This window comes from Nicotiana sylvestris, chromosome 3 (genome assembly GCF_000393655.2).
Source record: "Nicotiana sylvestris chromosome 3, ASM39365v2, whole genome shotgun sequence".
In the NCBI taxonomy this organism is placed as follows: domain Eukaryota; kingdom Viridiplantae; phylum Streptophyta; class Magnoliopsida; order Solanales; family Solanaceae; genus Nicotiana; species Nicotiana sylvestris.
In genome coordinates this window covers 204,019,977-204,037,496 of record NC_091059.1, presented here as the reverse complement: position 1 = coordinate 204,037,496, position 17,520 = coordinate 204,019,977, and the positions used below count along the sequence as shown (strand labels likewise).

General features: G+C 36.8%; 1 protein-coding gene across 1 annotated transcript; it reads right to left on the bottom strand.

Annotated features, from left to right (window-relative positions):
* Positions 1–5,212: 5,212 nt before the first annotated feature.
* LOC104244583 (zinc finger protein CONSTANS-LIKE 6-like) lies at positions 5,213–7,524 on the bottom strand. Its single transcript, XM_009800036.2, has 2 exons — positions 6,348–7,524; positions 5,213–5,601 (listed from the first exon to the last, which is right to left on the bottom strand). Exons 1-2 carry the CDS (start codon positions 7,350–7,352, stop codon positions 5,353–5,355), a joined length of 1,254 nt encoding a protein of 417 aa, XP_009798338.1. The 5' UTR covers positions 7,353–7,524; the 3' UTR covers positions 5,213–5,352.
* Positions 7,525–17,520: the final 9,996 nt, after the last annotated feature.

The following is a 17,520-nucleotide window of genomic DNA, read 5'->3' as shown; positions in this document are numbered from 1 at the left end:
TTGTAAATAAAGTACAAAATTGACAAGTAGTATATATTTTTTTTTAAAGAAAATAAACATCTTGTAACTATCCTAAGCCTATTTTGTTAAATGAATAAACCATGGGTATTAATTAGACACAAATATTGGCAAATAGAATTAACCTTAATTACTAATACTTTTTCGAAAAAGAATAAAAATAAAATATTGAACTCCAATATTAACTCATTTTTACTCGACTCATGCCTATTGAATTAATGTTCTTAGCCTTGCTATATTTACTCTTCAAATATGCTAAACCTGCTAATTCTACTAGTTAAGGATTCCCATGTTTGCCTAAAATTTGCGAGTCTTTGTCACTTAAAAATTCAACAACTACAAAATTGTGAAATACTTCTAATCCAATGTATGCGAGTTCAAAGCTAGATTTTTGTTAACCGACCAATATCAAATTGATATCCTACATGGATTATTTACCAAAAATAATTTGGAACTAAGATATTTGATAACATAGCACTAACAAAATTGGCATTATTTAACTATGAAACTCACGCGAGACTTATAAGTAACACATATTATACTAATTGATGTTCATACCTTTTCAAAGAATTCAGTTCCACAATTTAATGTTACTTATCAATTATCAATTTAATGTTACCTACGATTTCAAATAAATACCGTTTTCAACTATGATTACTTAAACTTGTTCAAATCAACCACTCAATACTTATTTCACAACGAAACGAAATTCTAACTAACATACTACTAATAATTTACAAATTGCAGTTTACGAACAAAAGAAAGCAGTTATAATCCAGCATATCGTCCATATTCTTCACTAAGTTACAAAGATAGATTATACAACTTCCTATCATTTGACTATTAAACTGCATATACAACTTAAGTACTCGCCCACTTGAGTATTTTTTTTTCTTTAACAGCTACATCACAGTGGTTCGAAAGTGTACCTGATAATAGAACAGAAGAGGAAGGTGAAAATCAGTAGATCAGCAGCAGACAACAGCAACAACCAGCACCAAACACAGAATGACAACCAACAGAAACAATCCCAGTAACCAAACAGTCCAGAAATCCAGTGAAGCAATGAAATGATAACAGAAATCCAAAATTAAACACAGACAGATGCAAGGAAGCAGTAGTTTTCTCTTTTTCAAACACTCAAAGAAAGCATCCTGAAATTCTTAATGCAGAAGTTCATCCTTAACACTCTAACTCTAACTCTTAATGCCAAAATTTTTTATTTTTCTGAATATTAGAGTTCTTTTGTTCCAGAATTCTTCCCTCTTCTTCTTTTTTTTAGTCTGTCTTTTCTTCTAAAATCTTTGTCTAATTATTCAGTTCTCTCAGATAATCTGTTCTTTTTCCTAAAATCTTTATCTGATTTTTCAGTTTTCTTAGATAATCTCCTCTCTTTTCTGTCCAGCCTCTCCCTCTTTATACAAGTCTACCCCCCTTTTTAAAACTCAGTGCTTGACCCCTTTCTGTTAGTCAAAACAGATTTTTTCCACTAAATCTGTCACTAAGACTGCTTTTCTAATTAATCAGCCACTAAGGAAACTTTTTCCTTAATTTCAGCCCCCCATTACCCTTTGTTCCCCCTTAGTATATTAATTAATACCCCCATTATCAAAGCATTAATACTATAATATAAACCTAACTGTTTCAATCCCAAATTGCCCCTGAAAAACCCTTAAACTGCAGCTATAACCAATTCTCCTAAGTTCTGGGCTGAATTTTAACTAAAATGCAACCTTCTAACCCAACAATATCCAATTAACACTTGTAAAACTGAATTCAAACCCATGTCATATCCACATCAGGCCCTAGTATTCAACAAGAAACATTATGACTCAAACCATTAATCCTATCAGATAATTCTGACCTTACATTGGATCACATAGCATTACAATATAGATGAAGGATTCAGGGAACATACTGACTAAAGCAAAATAAAGGAACAATTTCAATACACTGAACGAAACCAAACTGAACATTAATACCACACAGAACTTGACAAAATAGTGAAGCTAAAGTTGAAACTTGAATCAATATGCACATGAATGAACATCAGGAATTCAAGTTCATTGTCATTAGGATGACAATGTCCTGAAACTAAATGGCCCTGGATCAAATATACACAACAACATTTAACGAACTTGTTGATTTAACAAACAAGAGTGAATTAATTGACGAGAACTAATTTAATTGACTATTTAAAACAAACGATAACAGTCAATACAAAATAAACGAACAGGCTGTTTCAATCAACAATAATAGGAACAAGAATTTATAATAAAACAACTAATCGACGAAATTAATCGAGTCGATTACACACATTGTGAACAATTACAACAAACAAAAACAATAAAAAGAATTTTATCTAATAAACAGGTATAGTGGATATGAGACAGAATTAAAAGAATAGGAAAATTATACAGACTACTACAACAGGCAATAATACATACATAGCGTACAAAAGAAAATAGTGAAAATACCTCTGAATTTTCAAACCCAGAATATGTCTTAATCTTGAATTGATTTGAACCTTGTTGAGCTCGAACGGACCTGAATCGAAGTATTCTAATTTGAGAATACTTTGATTAAGGTCCATTAGACCCCAAACCTTCTTTTAATCGGACAAATTCCCTGATTTGGAATTTTAGGGTTCCACTTTTTCTCAGATTTGGGGTTTGAACATTTCTGGGCAGATTCGAAGGGAATCAAGGGTGGTTTAGGGGTAAAGGAGGCCTGGGGGTCACCTGGTATGAATTTGAAAAGAATCTGGGCAGTTCCTGTTTGGCTCGAATCTTCAAATGAAGATTCGAGCAGTTCTAGGAAGATTCGACCTAAACCATTACCGGATCTATGATGAGGGTAGTCGGGATAAGCTAGGGTGTTGATTTGGAAGCCATCGGAGAAAGTTAGGTTTTCAGACCAAACTTTGATCGAAGATTCGAGATGTTGGGGTCTGATTCGAGGTAAGCTATGATGATGGTTGGAACGGGGAGGTTGAGGGGAGTTAAGGGTGTTAAAATGGAGTCATTTGGACCACCGGAACCGCCGTAAGGCGATTTCCGGTGGGTGGTTGACGGTGGTTAACGGTGGGGTTCATCTGGTCTCTGAAGGAGACAATGAACAGGAAAGGGGGGTGTTTGGTTTGGGGGGTGGGGGTATGGTTTAGGACTTATATACGGGGTGGGGTGGATAGATCCTGGCCGTTGGATCAATTGAGATCAATGGCCTGGATTAATTCACTTAAACAAACGGTGTCGTTTGGTCTCTTTGAGAGACTGGGTTCACCGGGTAAAAGTGGACCGGGTTGTGGGATCGGGTTTGGTCCAAGCTCTGGGGGCCATTGGATTAAAGAAGATGAACGGCTCAGATCTGATCTCCTAAAACGGCGTCATTTCATTTATGCAGGGGCTGAACTGGACCGTTTGATTGAAACGAATCAATGACCCAGATTTGAGACTCAGAAACGACGTCGTTCGAGTTTTCTGTGGGAGTGGCTGAAATGGACCGGGTCCTTTGAATGTTTGGGCCTGATTTTTGGTCTAAAATTTTGGCCCATATCCGATTTGCCTTATATTTTCAACTCTTTTCATTTTCTACTTTTATTCCTAATTTTACACAATTCTTAATTAAATTGTAAAATCAATTAACACTTTGACAATAAATATCATACAAATTAAACAAGTAGTTAAAAATCACAATCACACAAAGGCATACTTAAATGACAAAAATTATAACAATTATATATTTTTTGTGATTTTCCTTCTTTTAAAACCAAACTATGGTTTATAATTTCCTAAATATATTATTTTTATTATTATCCTTTTATATAAACCAATGATTAATTAATTTTAAAAATGCAATATTAATTCCGGAATGCATATGCATCTACATTACCATTTTTTGTATTTTCCCTTAATTAGAACAACAATGAACATGCACAGACGAAATGCCATAAAAATTCAAAAATTGCATACAAAGAAAAAATTATTTGTGATTTCTTTTGGAGTAGTTCTTGTGAGGCAAAAATCACGTGCTCACAATCGGTTCGGTTATCGCTTTATCATATTTGTAAATAGATAATCAATATGTTAAACCGATAATATTCATAACCGAACCGAACCGACCGATGTCCACCCCTAATTAAATGCATCATTTTTTTTTTAAAATTGAAGTGGCAGATTAATTGAAGATCTCATTAAATGTTACATAATACATTATACATAAAAAAATGAATTTCCAGCAGTCTGGTGCTAATGAAAAATAATGAAGTTACAAGTGATCTTGAAGCTTTCGTGGAGTTCGTACAGTGTGAGTTTCAATCCCACCAAATATTGTATAGCGTTACTACGTAAGCAATTTTTCACCTATATATTTTTTTCTTTTCTTTTGAGGGAATATCTGGTGATGCTTCTTTTCCTCTTATATATGATCAGAATTCTCATGAAAGATTCAACAGCCTTATAACATATCCAAAAATGACACTGTATATCAAGCAAACTGTGAACCAACTCGCCCGCAGTCTCCTTGGCTGTCTTCCTTACATTACAATTGAGAAGACTAAACTGCATATAAACCTAATTAAAAGAGTTCCGAAATTTGTTAGGTTAAATTAGAGTTTAAGTTCCATTATTCCGTGAGCCGAGGTTCTATTGGAAACATACTTTCTATCTTTATAAAATAGGGGTAAGGTTTGCGTATGTCCTCCCAGACCTTATTTATGGGAATACACTGGGTTCGTTGTTGTTGTTGCTTAAGCAAAGGGAAGCCTTGGTGCAACGCTAAAAGTTGCCATAGGAGATAACATGTTCAAGCCGTGAAAACAACCTTGTTGAAATGCAAGGTAAATTTGCATATATTAGACCAAACGTGGTTAGGCTGTTCCCAAACTTTGCATATAAAAGGAGCTTAATACACCGGACTGCTCTTTGAGCTTAAAAAGGACAGCCCAGTGCACTAAATTTCCGCTATACGCGGGGTCCGGGAAAGGGTCGGAGCACAAAGGTCTATTGTACGCAGGCTTACCCTGCATTTCTGTAAGAGACTGTTTTCACAGTCCGAACCCGTGACCTCCTAATTACATGACACCAAATTTACTAGTTACGGGCTGCCGTTTGAGCTTCTCGTGAAAATTGTTCCCTCCAACCGATGATACTTATTGCATGCTTACAGGGAAGGAAAATAAATAGATTTGCTGAGATAAAAGCTTAATTCACAATATTTTATTGATTGAATAAACATAGGTTATGATAAAAGAACCTAAGTCATTCCAGATTGCTAGTGCAAGCAAAATGGCGATTTTAGAATACTCATCAACTCGATCTATTCAAGATAGATCCGTCATCGTTTATTCATGAGGTACGGAAAACCAGGTGCTGAAAACGACGTCGTCCTTTTAACGAATCGTCCTTTGAGACGAGGCCTTTTTTCTGCATTTAGTTTCCTTACTTCGTACCGTATTTTCTTGGAAAACAATCTTGTCCGCCTCTTCTCTCTGTAACGTGATACTCTTGCTTCTCTTCCTCCATCCCCGCCTCTTACATTTCCCCCACCATATGGTTGATGGCCTCCTTCTCCAATACATGTTTCCTGCATCAACATGAGAAACATACATAAGGAAAGATGCATAATTAAGGAAGTCAATGGTAATCAGAGGTGAAACCATGATATGAATTTTACGGGCTATTAGCTCCCTTTTGAAGTACGTATGATTTAACTTATATATACTAATAGTAGTAATTTTTTTTTGTTTGTATATTATCATTGTAAGTTAACTTATTATAGTAAATTGTTTGCTTTATTGCATGTGTCCGCTCCCGTGATTGGTCAAGTTATCATGAATTATGGCAACAATGGGAGAGATGCCGTCGATCTTTTATCTAATAAACGCATTCTTTTCGAAAATCATATCGAAACTAGAATTTTTATTAAGAAGGGTCAAAATATAAGGAACTACACTCACGAATAAACCAATGGGTATCAATATGTAGCATATATACATTAAAAAAAATTACCTAGCTACACAGTACAATTTTCGCTGAAGGGTACTCAATTGACACCCTTTTTGAATGCATGTGACTCCGCCACTATCGGAAGCAGGGTTTGCAGGTATTAGCTCTAGAGAGTTACTATGGTTATCTGAGTAAGAGATACCATGAAATAAACTATAACTAATTTAATAAGTCATCGTCAGTTTTATAGTTATCTTATAAGTGATCTGATAGTATAAAAAAATTATACTACTATTAGCCTAAAGAAGCTAAATCCTATTTGCATGATCTAATAACTACCATCATTTTGGAGGAACTAAAAATGGATTGGAGAAGATAAAATACCAAGAAATCAGGCCAGCAATCATCAGGATTGAAATGGGGTCGGATTCCATTAGTCCATGGAGAAGATTGATTTGGCCAAGCACTAATGACTTCCTCATAATTAAGCCTCAAAAGCATCCTCCTTTTTGCATCAGCTTTACTTCCGCCACATTCTGCACTAGGGACAAACTCTGTTGCTGCAGCCATATTTACCTTCTGTTCAACTGTTTCTTCATATTCAAAATCCCAATTCAGCGCTTCCCTTGCCATGTCCAATTCAGGATCCAAATGACAAGCAACAACAGCTCTCATTTCTTCATCTTCAACCTCAATCTTTATTGCCTTATTATCTTCAACAACACCGCTAATTAACCGACTCTGTTCTTCGTCTTCTTCTTCTGCTACTACTCTAAACTCTTCGCCTAACAAACTTTCAACATCGGCAGCGAATTCAGCAAGTTCAATCTCAGAAGAAAGAAATTTAGGAATCCCTAAATCATCGCATGCATCTTCACTGTTCAACAAAATGTCTAAGTCATTAATTGTAGTAGTTTCATCTACAACTTCATTCGGGACTGTACAGAGTTCTGCTTCAAAAGGATCAAACACTGGAACGCGATAAAGAAGCTGCTCTTCATTTTCATCATCCGGTGAGTTTTCTTCACTACCCATTTCTGGTACCATATTTTCCTCGTCCTTTTTCCGTTGTCCAATTTGTGTACTCTTATTCTTACCATTTCTTGGTGTTCTTGCCTTTCGAGTAAAACCTTGGTGCCAAGAAGGTTGAGAAGCAGTTTGGTCGACGAATTTGGTGTCAGTTGATTTATTAGAAGATGTTTCAAGACGAACTCTTTCATGGCGACTCGCTAATTGGTTAGCTGAATGGACTGAAACATCACAGGATTGACAAAGAAAAGCATCATCAGCAGGGCAAAACCAACGTGCCCGCTTTGATAAACAGCTATCACAAGCTCTAGCTGTTTTGCCTCCAATGGCATTTGCCGTCTTTCTTTCACTAGTCATCATATAGAAGTTAAGCTATTGAAAGAGGGAACTGTTGATACGGGAATCAGTATCTAATGAATTCAACAGTTCCAGGAAAGATGAACGAAAGAAAAGAAAAAAAACAGAATAACAACACAACGAGATCCTAATCTCAACAAAAAGAAAGAGGAATATGGCGAAATTGGGAGACGCAACAGGCTTAATTGGATTAGAAAAGTGTGAACAAGCCCCAAAACTAATTGGAACAGTTCAATATATATAAAGGACTAATTAGAAACTAAGGATATATAACTTCTTGATACAATAATTGCCAGTTGAATGAGCCCACAACAGCCACTTTTGCTATACTACAGTGTTGTATTGCCTTGTTTAGCCATGCACTTTTGGCTAGCAAAAAATAAGATTAAGCTCTTTTGGGTCATGAAATTAGCCTATCTAAATGTTGATTGGCTGAATTTTGAAATCAATCTTGAACTCAGCATTCTGATTGGTTGTATGTCCAAATTAAGGATTCTTATGGGACCTCTTTGTAATATGTGACACATATGGAGATCAACGTGAATGAAGAAGACCTGCTATTAGTGTTATTTATGACATTTTTGTCTCTGTAGTTCAATTATTCTTGTTATATAAGTTAAAAACTTTCTCTTTGTGGTCCTTTTTTGTTTCCTTTCAACTTCTCCATCTTCCATCACTGGCTTCTTTCTCTGATGTTTGCATCTGTGTGCTTGATGAGAAAATCTGAACCATTATTCTCCTCCACTTGATCCACTAGCGAACGTTGATTGATAACAAAATGACCTCAAAATTTATTCGCTAGGTAATTTTTATATATTGGAAATATGAAATTTAAAAATATAAAAATTCTCGAAACATCTATAAGAAAGCTGGGCCATGCATGGAGTAGTACTCTTGTGATAAGAATTCAAGAAACAGAAACTTGACATTAGCCAGATCCACATACTTTTACATGCAATAGAAGTGGTTTACCTTTCTCCATTGAATTTTGGTTGTTTTATTTGATCTTCATACGTTAAGCATTTGTCGTGTTAATATGCATTATACAATGTATGCTACATTATAATTAGTAAAGTTAATTTTGTGTGAAATTGGCATTTGAGATGTCGTTACTGTAATGGAAAAAATTAAGTTTATATATGGAATTCATTATAAGATGGCACGTCATGACACGTGGACCAGTTAAAGAGGAACAGATGATGAAGAACAATCAAAGAGGCACGAGCTTCAACACGGGCAGTCATTCAGATAAAAGGCAAGGAAGGCAGGTGCTCGAACTTCTTTATGACGGAAGAGAATGAATCTGATAGGAAATAAGGAATAGATACGAACTATTGGGCATTAAATACAGAAACGTTAAGGAATCTGTATTGAATCAAATATGATTGTTGATTGTAACGTTACATTAAATGTCATTAAATGCCATTAATTGACAATAATGACTCAATTATGGAAGAAACAAAACGTACCACTTAGGAATAGCTATAAAAGGAGAAGATTGATCATTTGTAAGGACACGAAATATCACTGAAATATACTGATTTACTTTGTTTTCTTCTGTTCATCTGATTATTATCAAAGCCAATTTCTTTTATTCATTTTATATATTGATTATCAGTAACCCGAGTTTTTCTAAAATAAAGCTTTGACCAAAATTACTATTTTTGGTTAAACAAATTGGTTCTGTTACTGGGAATCTGATAATCGTTTACTTTCTTAATCAATTCTTTCATCAAAACTTACCATGTCAAATAACAACGACAACAACCAAGATATTCAACATCAGGAGAATGATGCGGGTGATAGGACACCACTTCCCTCACTACGTGATTCACAACGTTAGTCACGAGAAGGAACTCGAGATGGCTCTGAAATAAATAATGGGGTTGCAAACGAACAAGCACTTGATGATGCCTTAAAAATCTCATTGCTCAACAAGTCAGCAACGCCCTCCGAGCTTTTACCAGCCAATTGCCAATTGCACCACCAACTCCGAATCAGAATACTTTGGAAAACCCACATTCTAGGATCGTTAACTCAGGCATTGGTGGAACTCCAAGCGAGTCTCGCGATGTCGAGCCAGGTAACATAGTTAATTCTGATTTACAAAGTTTAGTTCTAACCTTGCAGAAGCAGCTCAAGGAGCAAAGCGACTATATAGAGCAAATACCTTGAGTACCATCAAAGGAATAGACATGGATAAATACTCACAACAACCATGGAAGCCAAGTGCAGCTCCGGTACCAATCCCGAAGAAGTTCAAAATGCCTGATATTCCAAAGTATGATGGCACAACTGATCCACGAGACCAGGTGACTGCATTCACAACTGGTGTGAAGGGCAACGATTTAACCAAACAAGAAATTGAACCAGTGTTGGTCAAAATATTTGGTGAAACACTCACCAAGGGTGCATTAACATGGTATTCCCTTTTACCCGAAAATTCTATAAATTCTTTTGCTGAGCTTGCAGATTCTTTTATCAAAGCACATTCGGGGGCTTAAAAAGTTGAAAAGATAATGGAGGATATTTTTAAATTCAAGCAAGGAGATTCAAAGTTGCTTAGGGAATTCGTGGATAGGTTTCAGCATGAAAGAATAATGTTACCACGCGTACCAGATAGTTGGGCAACTATGGCTTTTGCCAGTAACTTGAATGAGAAAAGTTCAGAAGCCACGAGACGACTCAAGGAAAGTCTGCATGAATTTCCGGCAACAACCTGAAATGATGTTTACAACAGATACAGCATGAAGCTGAGGATAGAAGAAGACACTATCTCTCGATCTCAGAAAGAGGAGAAGGTGAGTTCGAGGCATTCAGAAAATGAAAAAAGGTTCGGTAAAAATAGGTACGAACCATATATGGGCCCAACAGGAAAGGACTCACGATCAAATCAGGATAATTCAAGGTACGATCGTAGATCAAGAAATAGAGAGTCGGGTTCGTCATCGAGATTTGGGAACGATCGAAACTCACAGGAAATTCGAGATGATGATAGGAACTTGAAGGCAAGATTTGGCGGTTAAAATTTCAATGTCAACACTTCAGAATTGGTAGTGGTGTTAAGAGGTATGGGTGATAAGGTGCGTTGGCCAAAAGAAATGAGATCAAATCCAAACAAGCGCAATCCTGATCACTGGTGCGAATTTCACAACGATCATGGTCATAAAACAGTAAATTGCAGATTGCTACAAGGAGAAGTTGATCATCTATTAAAGCAAGGGTATCTAACTGAATTATTCAGTGAGAAAGGTAAGCAAGCATACATGAAGAACAGGCAGGAGCTCCCTAAATCTCCTTCTCCCAAAAGGACCGTTAATGTTATAAGCGGGGGTGAAGAAATCAATGGTGTAAGGTACACAGCAGCCAATAAAGTTTCCAACGTCATAATTACCCACGGGAAGCGGGTGCGACATGTCTTAGAAGAAGAAAGCATTACGTTTGATGATGCAGATGTAGATGGCGTGTTAACTCCACATAGTGATGCACTGGTAATATCTCTAATTGTACATGATACTAATGTGAAATGAGTTTTGATTGATCCAGGGAGTTCTGTGAACATTATTCTGCTAAGAGTACTGCACGAGATGCAAGCTGAAGAAAAATTAGTACCAAAGGCGCATACTTTGTCTAGATTCGACAATTCCAGCATTGTGACAAAAGGGGAGATAACACCTACTACATTCGCAGAAGGGGTTGTCAAAGATACAAAGTTTCAGGTAGTAGAGATGGAGATGGCTTAAAATATGATTCTCGGGAGACTATGGATCCACGAGATGGATGTCATTCCGTCTACGTTACATCAAGTTATTAAATTTCCATCACCATGGGGAATACGTCAAATCCGTGGGGATCAACAGACATCCAGGAGCATCAACTCTGTAGCAGATTCAAGTATGAGAAATGAAGAAAAATAGCAGTTACAGAACCCAGCTGAGGATACCACAATTCAAGCCTCAACTGAACAAGGGCAAACAGATGTGGACTCAAGACTCGATTCCATTCAAGAACCAGAAGAAAATGAAAACATCAAAACAACGATTGAAGAACTGGAGGCTGTAGAGTTATTTACACAATGTCCTAAAAGGAAAGTCTATGTAGGGGCCAACCTAAGCCATGACATGAAAGGTAAGTTGATTGAATTTTTGAAAACTAATGTGGATTATTTTGCTTGGTCCCATTCTGATATGACAGGAATACCACCGAAAGTAATGACTCACAAGTTAAATGAAGACCCATCATATCCACCTGTCAAACAAAAAAAGAGAAAGCAAGGGACTTTCAACAATCAGGTGATTCAAGATGAGGTCCAAAAATTATTAAAAACTGGGTCTATCCATGAGGTAAAGTATCCTAATTGGTTAGCCAATACTGTTGTAGTACCGAAAAAGAATGGTAAATGGCGAGTTTGTGTAGATTACACAAACCTTAACAAAGCTTGTCCTCAAGATTCTTTTTCATTACCACATATAGATCAACTAATTGATGCTACTGTAGGACATGAGTTGTTAAACTTTTTAGATGCGTATTCAGGGTACAACCAGATCAAAATAGATCCCCTAGATGAAGAGAAAACTTCATTTATAGCAGACAGAGGGACTTACTATTATAAAGTAATGACTTTTGGTCTCAAAAATGTTGGTGCAACGTATCAAAGATTGGTAACCAAAATGTTCCAAGAACATTTAGGAAAAACTATGGAGGTCTACATAGATGATATGCTCGTCAAAACTCAACATTCAGGGGACCATATATCGCACTTGTCTGACACATTTCAGATCTTGCGAAAATTCAATATGAAACTAAATCCTGAGAAATGTGCATTCGGCGTTTCATCAGGTAAGTTTTTGGGTTTTCTTGTTTCTAACCGTGGTATTGAAGTAAATCCCGCACAGATTAAAGCCATTGAAGAAATTCCTGACATGCTTACAAGTAAAAAAAAGTACAGAGATTGACAGGAAGAATTGCAGCCTTGGGTAGATTTATTTCCAAATCATTAGAAAAGTGTTTTAAGTTCTTTTCAGCTCTTAAAAAGCAAGATCAGTTCAAATGGACTGAGGAGTGTCAACAAGCACTCAAAAACTTGAAGACATACATGTCAAATCCGTCGTTGCTCGCAAAACCAAAGGTTGGGGAAAGATTGCTCATCTATGTTGCTGTCTCCGAGGTAGCGGTAAGTGTTGTTTTAGTTCGTGAAGACCAAGGTAAATAATCTCCAATTTATTATTTCAGCAAATCATTATTAGACGCGGAGACGCGGTATCCTCAATTAGAAAAGCTTGCACTTCTACTAATCATGGCATCTAGAAAACTAAGACCTTATTTTTAATGTCACCCTATTGCCGTAGTAATTACTTATCCATTACGCAATATATTACACAAGCATGAGTTGTCAGGTAGGTTAGACAAATGGGCTATAGAATTAAGCGAATATGACATCACATACCAGCCTAGAACCGTGATAAAGTCTCAAGTGTTATTAGATTTTGTGACTGATTTTAGCCAAGGAATGCAATTAGAAGCAGAAAAAGAATTACAGGTGTTCAACGGATCTAATCCAGGAATTTGAACCTTGTTTATTGATGGCTCATCTAATGTAAAGGGGATAGGCTTAGGAATTATTTTGGTACCACCTACGGGTGAAACCATTCGACAAACCATTAAATGTCATTCTATAACTAACAATGAGGCAGAATATGAAGCTGTGATTGTAGGTTTAGAACTGGCACTGGAACTCAGAATTAATCAGATTGTAATCAAAAGCGATTCACAGATTGTAGTTAACCAAATGTTGGGGACTTATACAGCCAGGGAAGCACGAATGCAACAATATTTAGAGAAGGTACGAGATTTGATTAGGCAATTTCAGACCTGGAAGGTCACGTAGATACCAAGAGATGAAAATGTCGAGGCAGATGCCCTAGACAATCTCGCATCTGCGGCAGACGTGGCAAGCAATGAAAGTGCTTTCGTAATTCATTTGTTTCATTCAGTACGCGATCTAGACAAAAATGAGGTAAATTTTAATAACTTAACCTGGGATTGGAGGAACGAGATTGTTGCTTTTTTGCAGTATGGTACCGTCCCTGAAGACAAGAAAAAAGCTCACGTGCTTCGAAAAAAGGCTGCTCGATATTGTTTAAAGCAACGCAATCTTTATCGAAAAATATTCGGTGGTCCCTTAGCAAGATGTCTTGGGCCTTCTCAGACGAAATATGTAATGAGATAAATACATGAGGGGCATTGTGGGAATCACGCAGGAGGAAGATCACTGGTAAGAACCATGATTAGGGCAGGTTATTATTGGCCTAAAATGGAAAAAGAAGCGGAATTGTGGCTAAATGTGATAAATACCAAAGATACGGTAATAACATGCATAGACCAGCGGAGTTATTACATCCGATCATTGCAACGTGGCCTTTTATGAAATGGAGGATGGATATCGTGGGTCCACTACCACAAGCAAAAGGACAGGTAAAATGTTTGCTTGTACTCGCTGATTATTTTACTAAATGGGTGGAGGCAGGAGCATTCAAACAGGTGCGAGAAAAAGAGGTCAGAGCTTTCATTTGGAGAAATATCATATGTCGATTCGGTGTACTAAAGGAAATCGTATGTGATAATGGCCCGCAATTTATAGGCGCACAAATCACAGAATTTTTTCAAAGTTGGCAAATCAAAAGGATTACATCTACGCCTTATCATCCAGTGGGTAATGGACAAGCTGAATTAATAAATAAAGTTATTGTTAACAATTTGAAGAAGCGATTAGAAGAAGCTAAAGGCAATTGGCCAGAATGGGCATACCGCACGACAACGAAAACAAGCACGGGAGAAACACCATTCTCATTAGTATATGGAGTTGAAGCTTTAATTCCAGTTGAAATAGGGGAGCCAAGCGTGAGGTATACGCAAATGTCAGAAGAATCCAATGGAGAAGAAATGCGCATAAACCTTGATTTACTTGAAGGAAAAAGGGAAGCTACACTAATAAGAATGGCAGCACAAAAGCAAGTCATGGAACGATACTACAATCGAAGAGCATGATTAAGATACTTCAAGATTGGGGACTTCGTTCTCAAGAAAGCTTTTCAATCCACGAAGGCGGCCAATGCGGGTAAATTAAGTCCAACCTGGGAAGGACCCTACAATATTCATGGTATTGCAGGGAAATGAGCATACGAGCAGGAAACAATGGATGGCAAGATATTACCTTCACATTGGAATGTCGTTCACCTGAAGAGATACTATTTCTAAGGAGTACCCACGATAAGGTATCCTTAATTTAAAATTCTATTTTTGAATTGTTAAAATTTTACTAACAATTTTAGATGATAGGCAAAAAAGCTAGCTCGTACTAAATGATGAATCACGACCTGCAAGGCACGTGGAATAAATTAAAATTTTCGGTCTAGGGTTACACCTATTCTGATAGAAATTGATGCGGGTTAAGCAGTCTTCATCTATTATCGTACCTCTGAGTCCCGTATGTTTTATTCTTTTACAGGAAAAAGGACCGAGTAAGAGGAGTAATCAAGTGCTCGAGACTTCATACTTCAAAACTCAAATACTTGGGGGACTATATAATATACATGGAGATATGTATAAAGAAGGCAAAGAAGATTGGGAGATAATCAAAGTTCAAGCCTGAAAAGTTTACTCATTGAATGAGTCATGTGCAGAGCAAAGTTACGAGCTAAGAGCAAAGTTACAAGCTAAGGCCAAAGAAAAACCTTATCATAGTAAGGTTAAAGGTAATGTACTGAAATGGGTTATAAATAAAACTGCGTGTTATTTTCTTTTTTGGAATTTGCTGTAAGGAAAACACTTACGAAAAAGTTATAGAAGTTACTTAAATACATGTAAGGTAGAAATTGACAAAGTTCAAATAAAAACTTGTCGAGGTTATTCCAAAACATATGTGTATTCCTATTTCTTTTATCGTACATTAACACCATTATAAAGTTGAGACGTCTTCTTCATTAAGTGTCGAATATAAAAGGGCCCTCTTTTATAAAATTCATGATTGATTTGAAACGCTCATGAAATTAAGAAAGCATTTTACAAAATAAAAGTGCAAATTATCGAATAAGTCTTTAAATATAAAGGCAAGATAGAAGTTCAAAAATAGCTACGAAAACTTCTTAATATTAAAAAGTTTAGACTAAGTATGAACTTAGTCATAAACTAAGAGTTGCGTATACAAAATGCCCCGAAAAAGGTATGGGGACTTAATATTTTCAAACCCTAAAAAAAGACCAAGGGTTGCAACCACATTCTACCAAAGAAAAAAAAGTCACACATCATTAACTTGTCACAGAGGAGTTGAAGAAGGAACCAAAGCAGGGTCTTCAGTAGCAGCAGGTTCAATTTGACTTGAAGGAATTGGGGTACCCATATCATCTTCAACATCGCCAGAAGCTTCAACCACGGGAGAAGGAAAGTCTTGGCTTTGTTGAGTCTTTTCAATAGTCTCTTTGATTTTGGCTAACTCAGATTCCAAGTTAAAATTCTCCTGGCTACTTCAACAAGGGTATCATGGCGAGAATTTAAAAATTCCCAACTCACTTCAATTGCAGTTTTATCTTCAAGAATCTCGTAATCTCTTTCCCAGTCAGCAATTTCATTTTTTAGCTTCTCATTCTCAGCCAAGGCAGAATCATAAGAAGTTTGAAGAGAAGCATGTGAACTTTCTAAGGAACAAACTTTATCAGAAGATACCCGGAGGTCTTCTTGAGTTTGAGTTAGAGTCTGCACGAGTTCACCAGCATATGCTTCTTTCTTACCTAAGAGAGCCTTCAACTCTCTGATCTCTTCACTTGCCTTGGAGAGTTGCTCGGAAAAAAAGGTTTCAAGAAGATTCTTCTCTTTACCTACTTGATTTGATGAAGCCTTTTGAACCTCCAACTCTGAAGTTAAAAACCTTACATGTTGCTCTAAGGTACATTTACTCTCTTCTAATATTTCCATGTCGATTTGAAGACTTTCAAACTGTTCCTTCCAATTATCCGCCTCCAGTTGGTAGTCACGCGCTAATTGTTCTGAGAGGAAAACCCTCTTCATCATCTCTGTGCCAATTAAATTGACCTAAAAAAAAGGGGGAAAGATGAGAATTCTGAAAAATAGAAAAAAGGTAAATTAAAGCTTGAAAAAGGGATACCTTTAAAGAAGCATGCACTATATCATTCATCAAAGTCAAGGAACTGTGGCCATCAAGTTTAGCTCTTTCAACTGGACCAATCAAAAGTTTCAACCACACGTCAGCTCGACCTGATTTCCTCAAAAGGTTACCCTCAGTAGGAACTTCAATGGTAACTTGCTTCATAGCTTCACCTCTACTTGAGGAACCAACCTCGGTATGATGGATAGTTGAAGTAGGAACTGAAGAAGGAGGAACTGTAGAAGGAGTAAAAACAGCCTGGGGAGTAGAAACAACCTGGGGAGGAGCAGCAACGGTAACAGTCACGACTGGCAAATAGGGTATCAAAGGAACGGGTGTAGAAAAAGAAGCAAGGGGTGCTACATCAGAAATTGGCCCAAAACTTTCACTACCAAACCCGGGGGCAAAAAGCTGTTCAGCAGAAACATGAGCAACAGCGGTAGTATCATCATCAGAAATCACCAACGAGTCATCAACTAGCTCGGTGGAAGGAATAGAATGAGGGGGAGATGCTTCATCATCTAAAATAATTCTTCTTCTAGCCCTTGGCCTTTTTATCAAAGAGCTCTCATCTTGTTCCTTTTCCTCCCCAGAGCCTTGATCAACAGAAGCTTTCTTTTTTGATGAAGAACCCAAAATTATCTCTTGGGCCCTTTTCATAGAAATTCTGGAAGTTGCGATGGCCTCAGCACTTACGCCTCGAATGGGAAATCCTGAAAAAAAGAATAATCAAAATAATTTCTGAAGAAAACAATGAGTAAAATAAGAAAAACTCTTACCGTGAGTTTTCACTTTCCAGCCAAAATGATAAGAGAGATTTTTCCAAGATCTGCCGTCAATCGGAGCGGTACGTAACAATTTTCCTACCCAACCATGGAAATTGGGAATTTCATCAACAACTTCCATTGTTGCTGGAAAAGAAAAGGAAAATTAAAATAATGATCATCAAAATTGAGGAAAAAAGGTACGAGAAAGTTATTAAAAAGAAAACTCACGTGCAAAATTCCACTT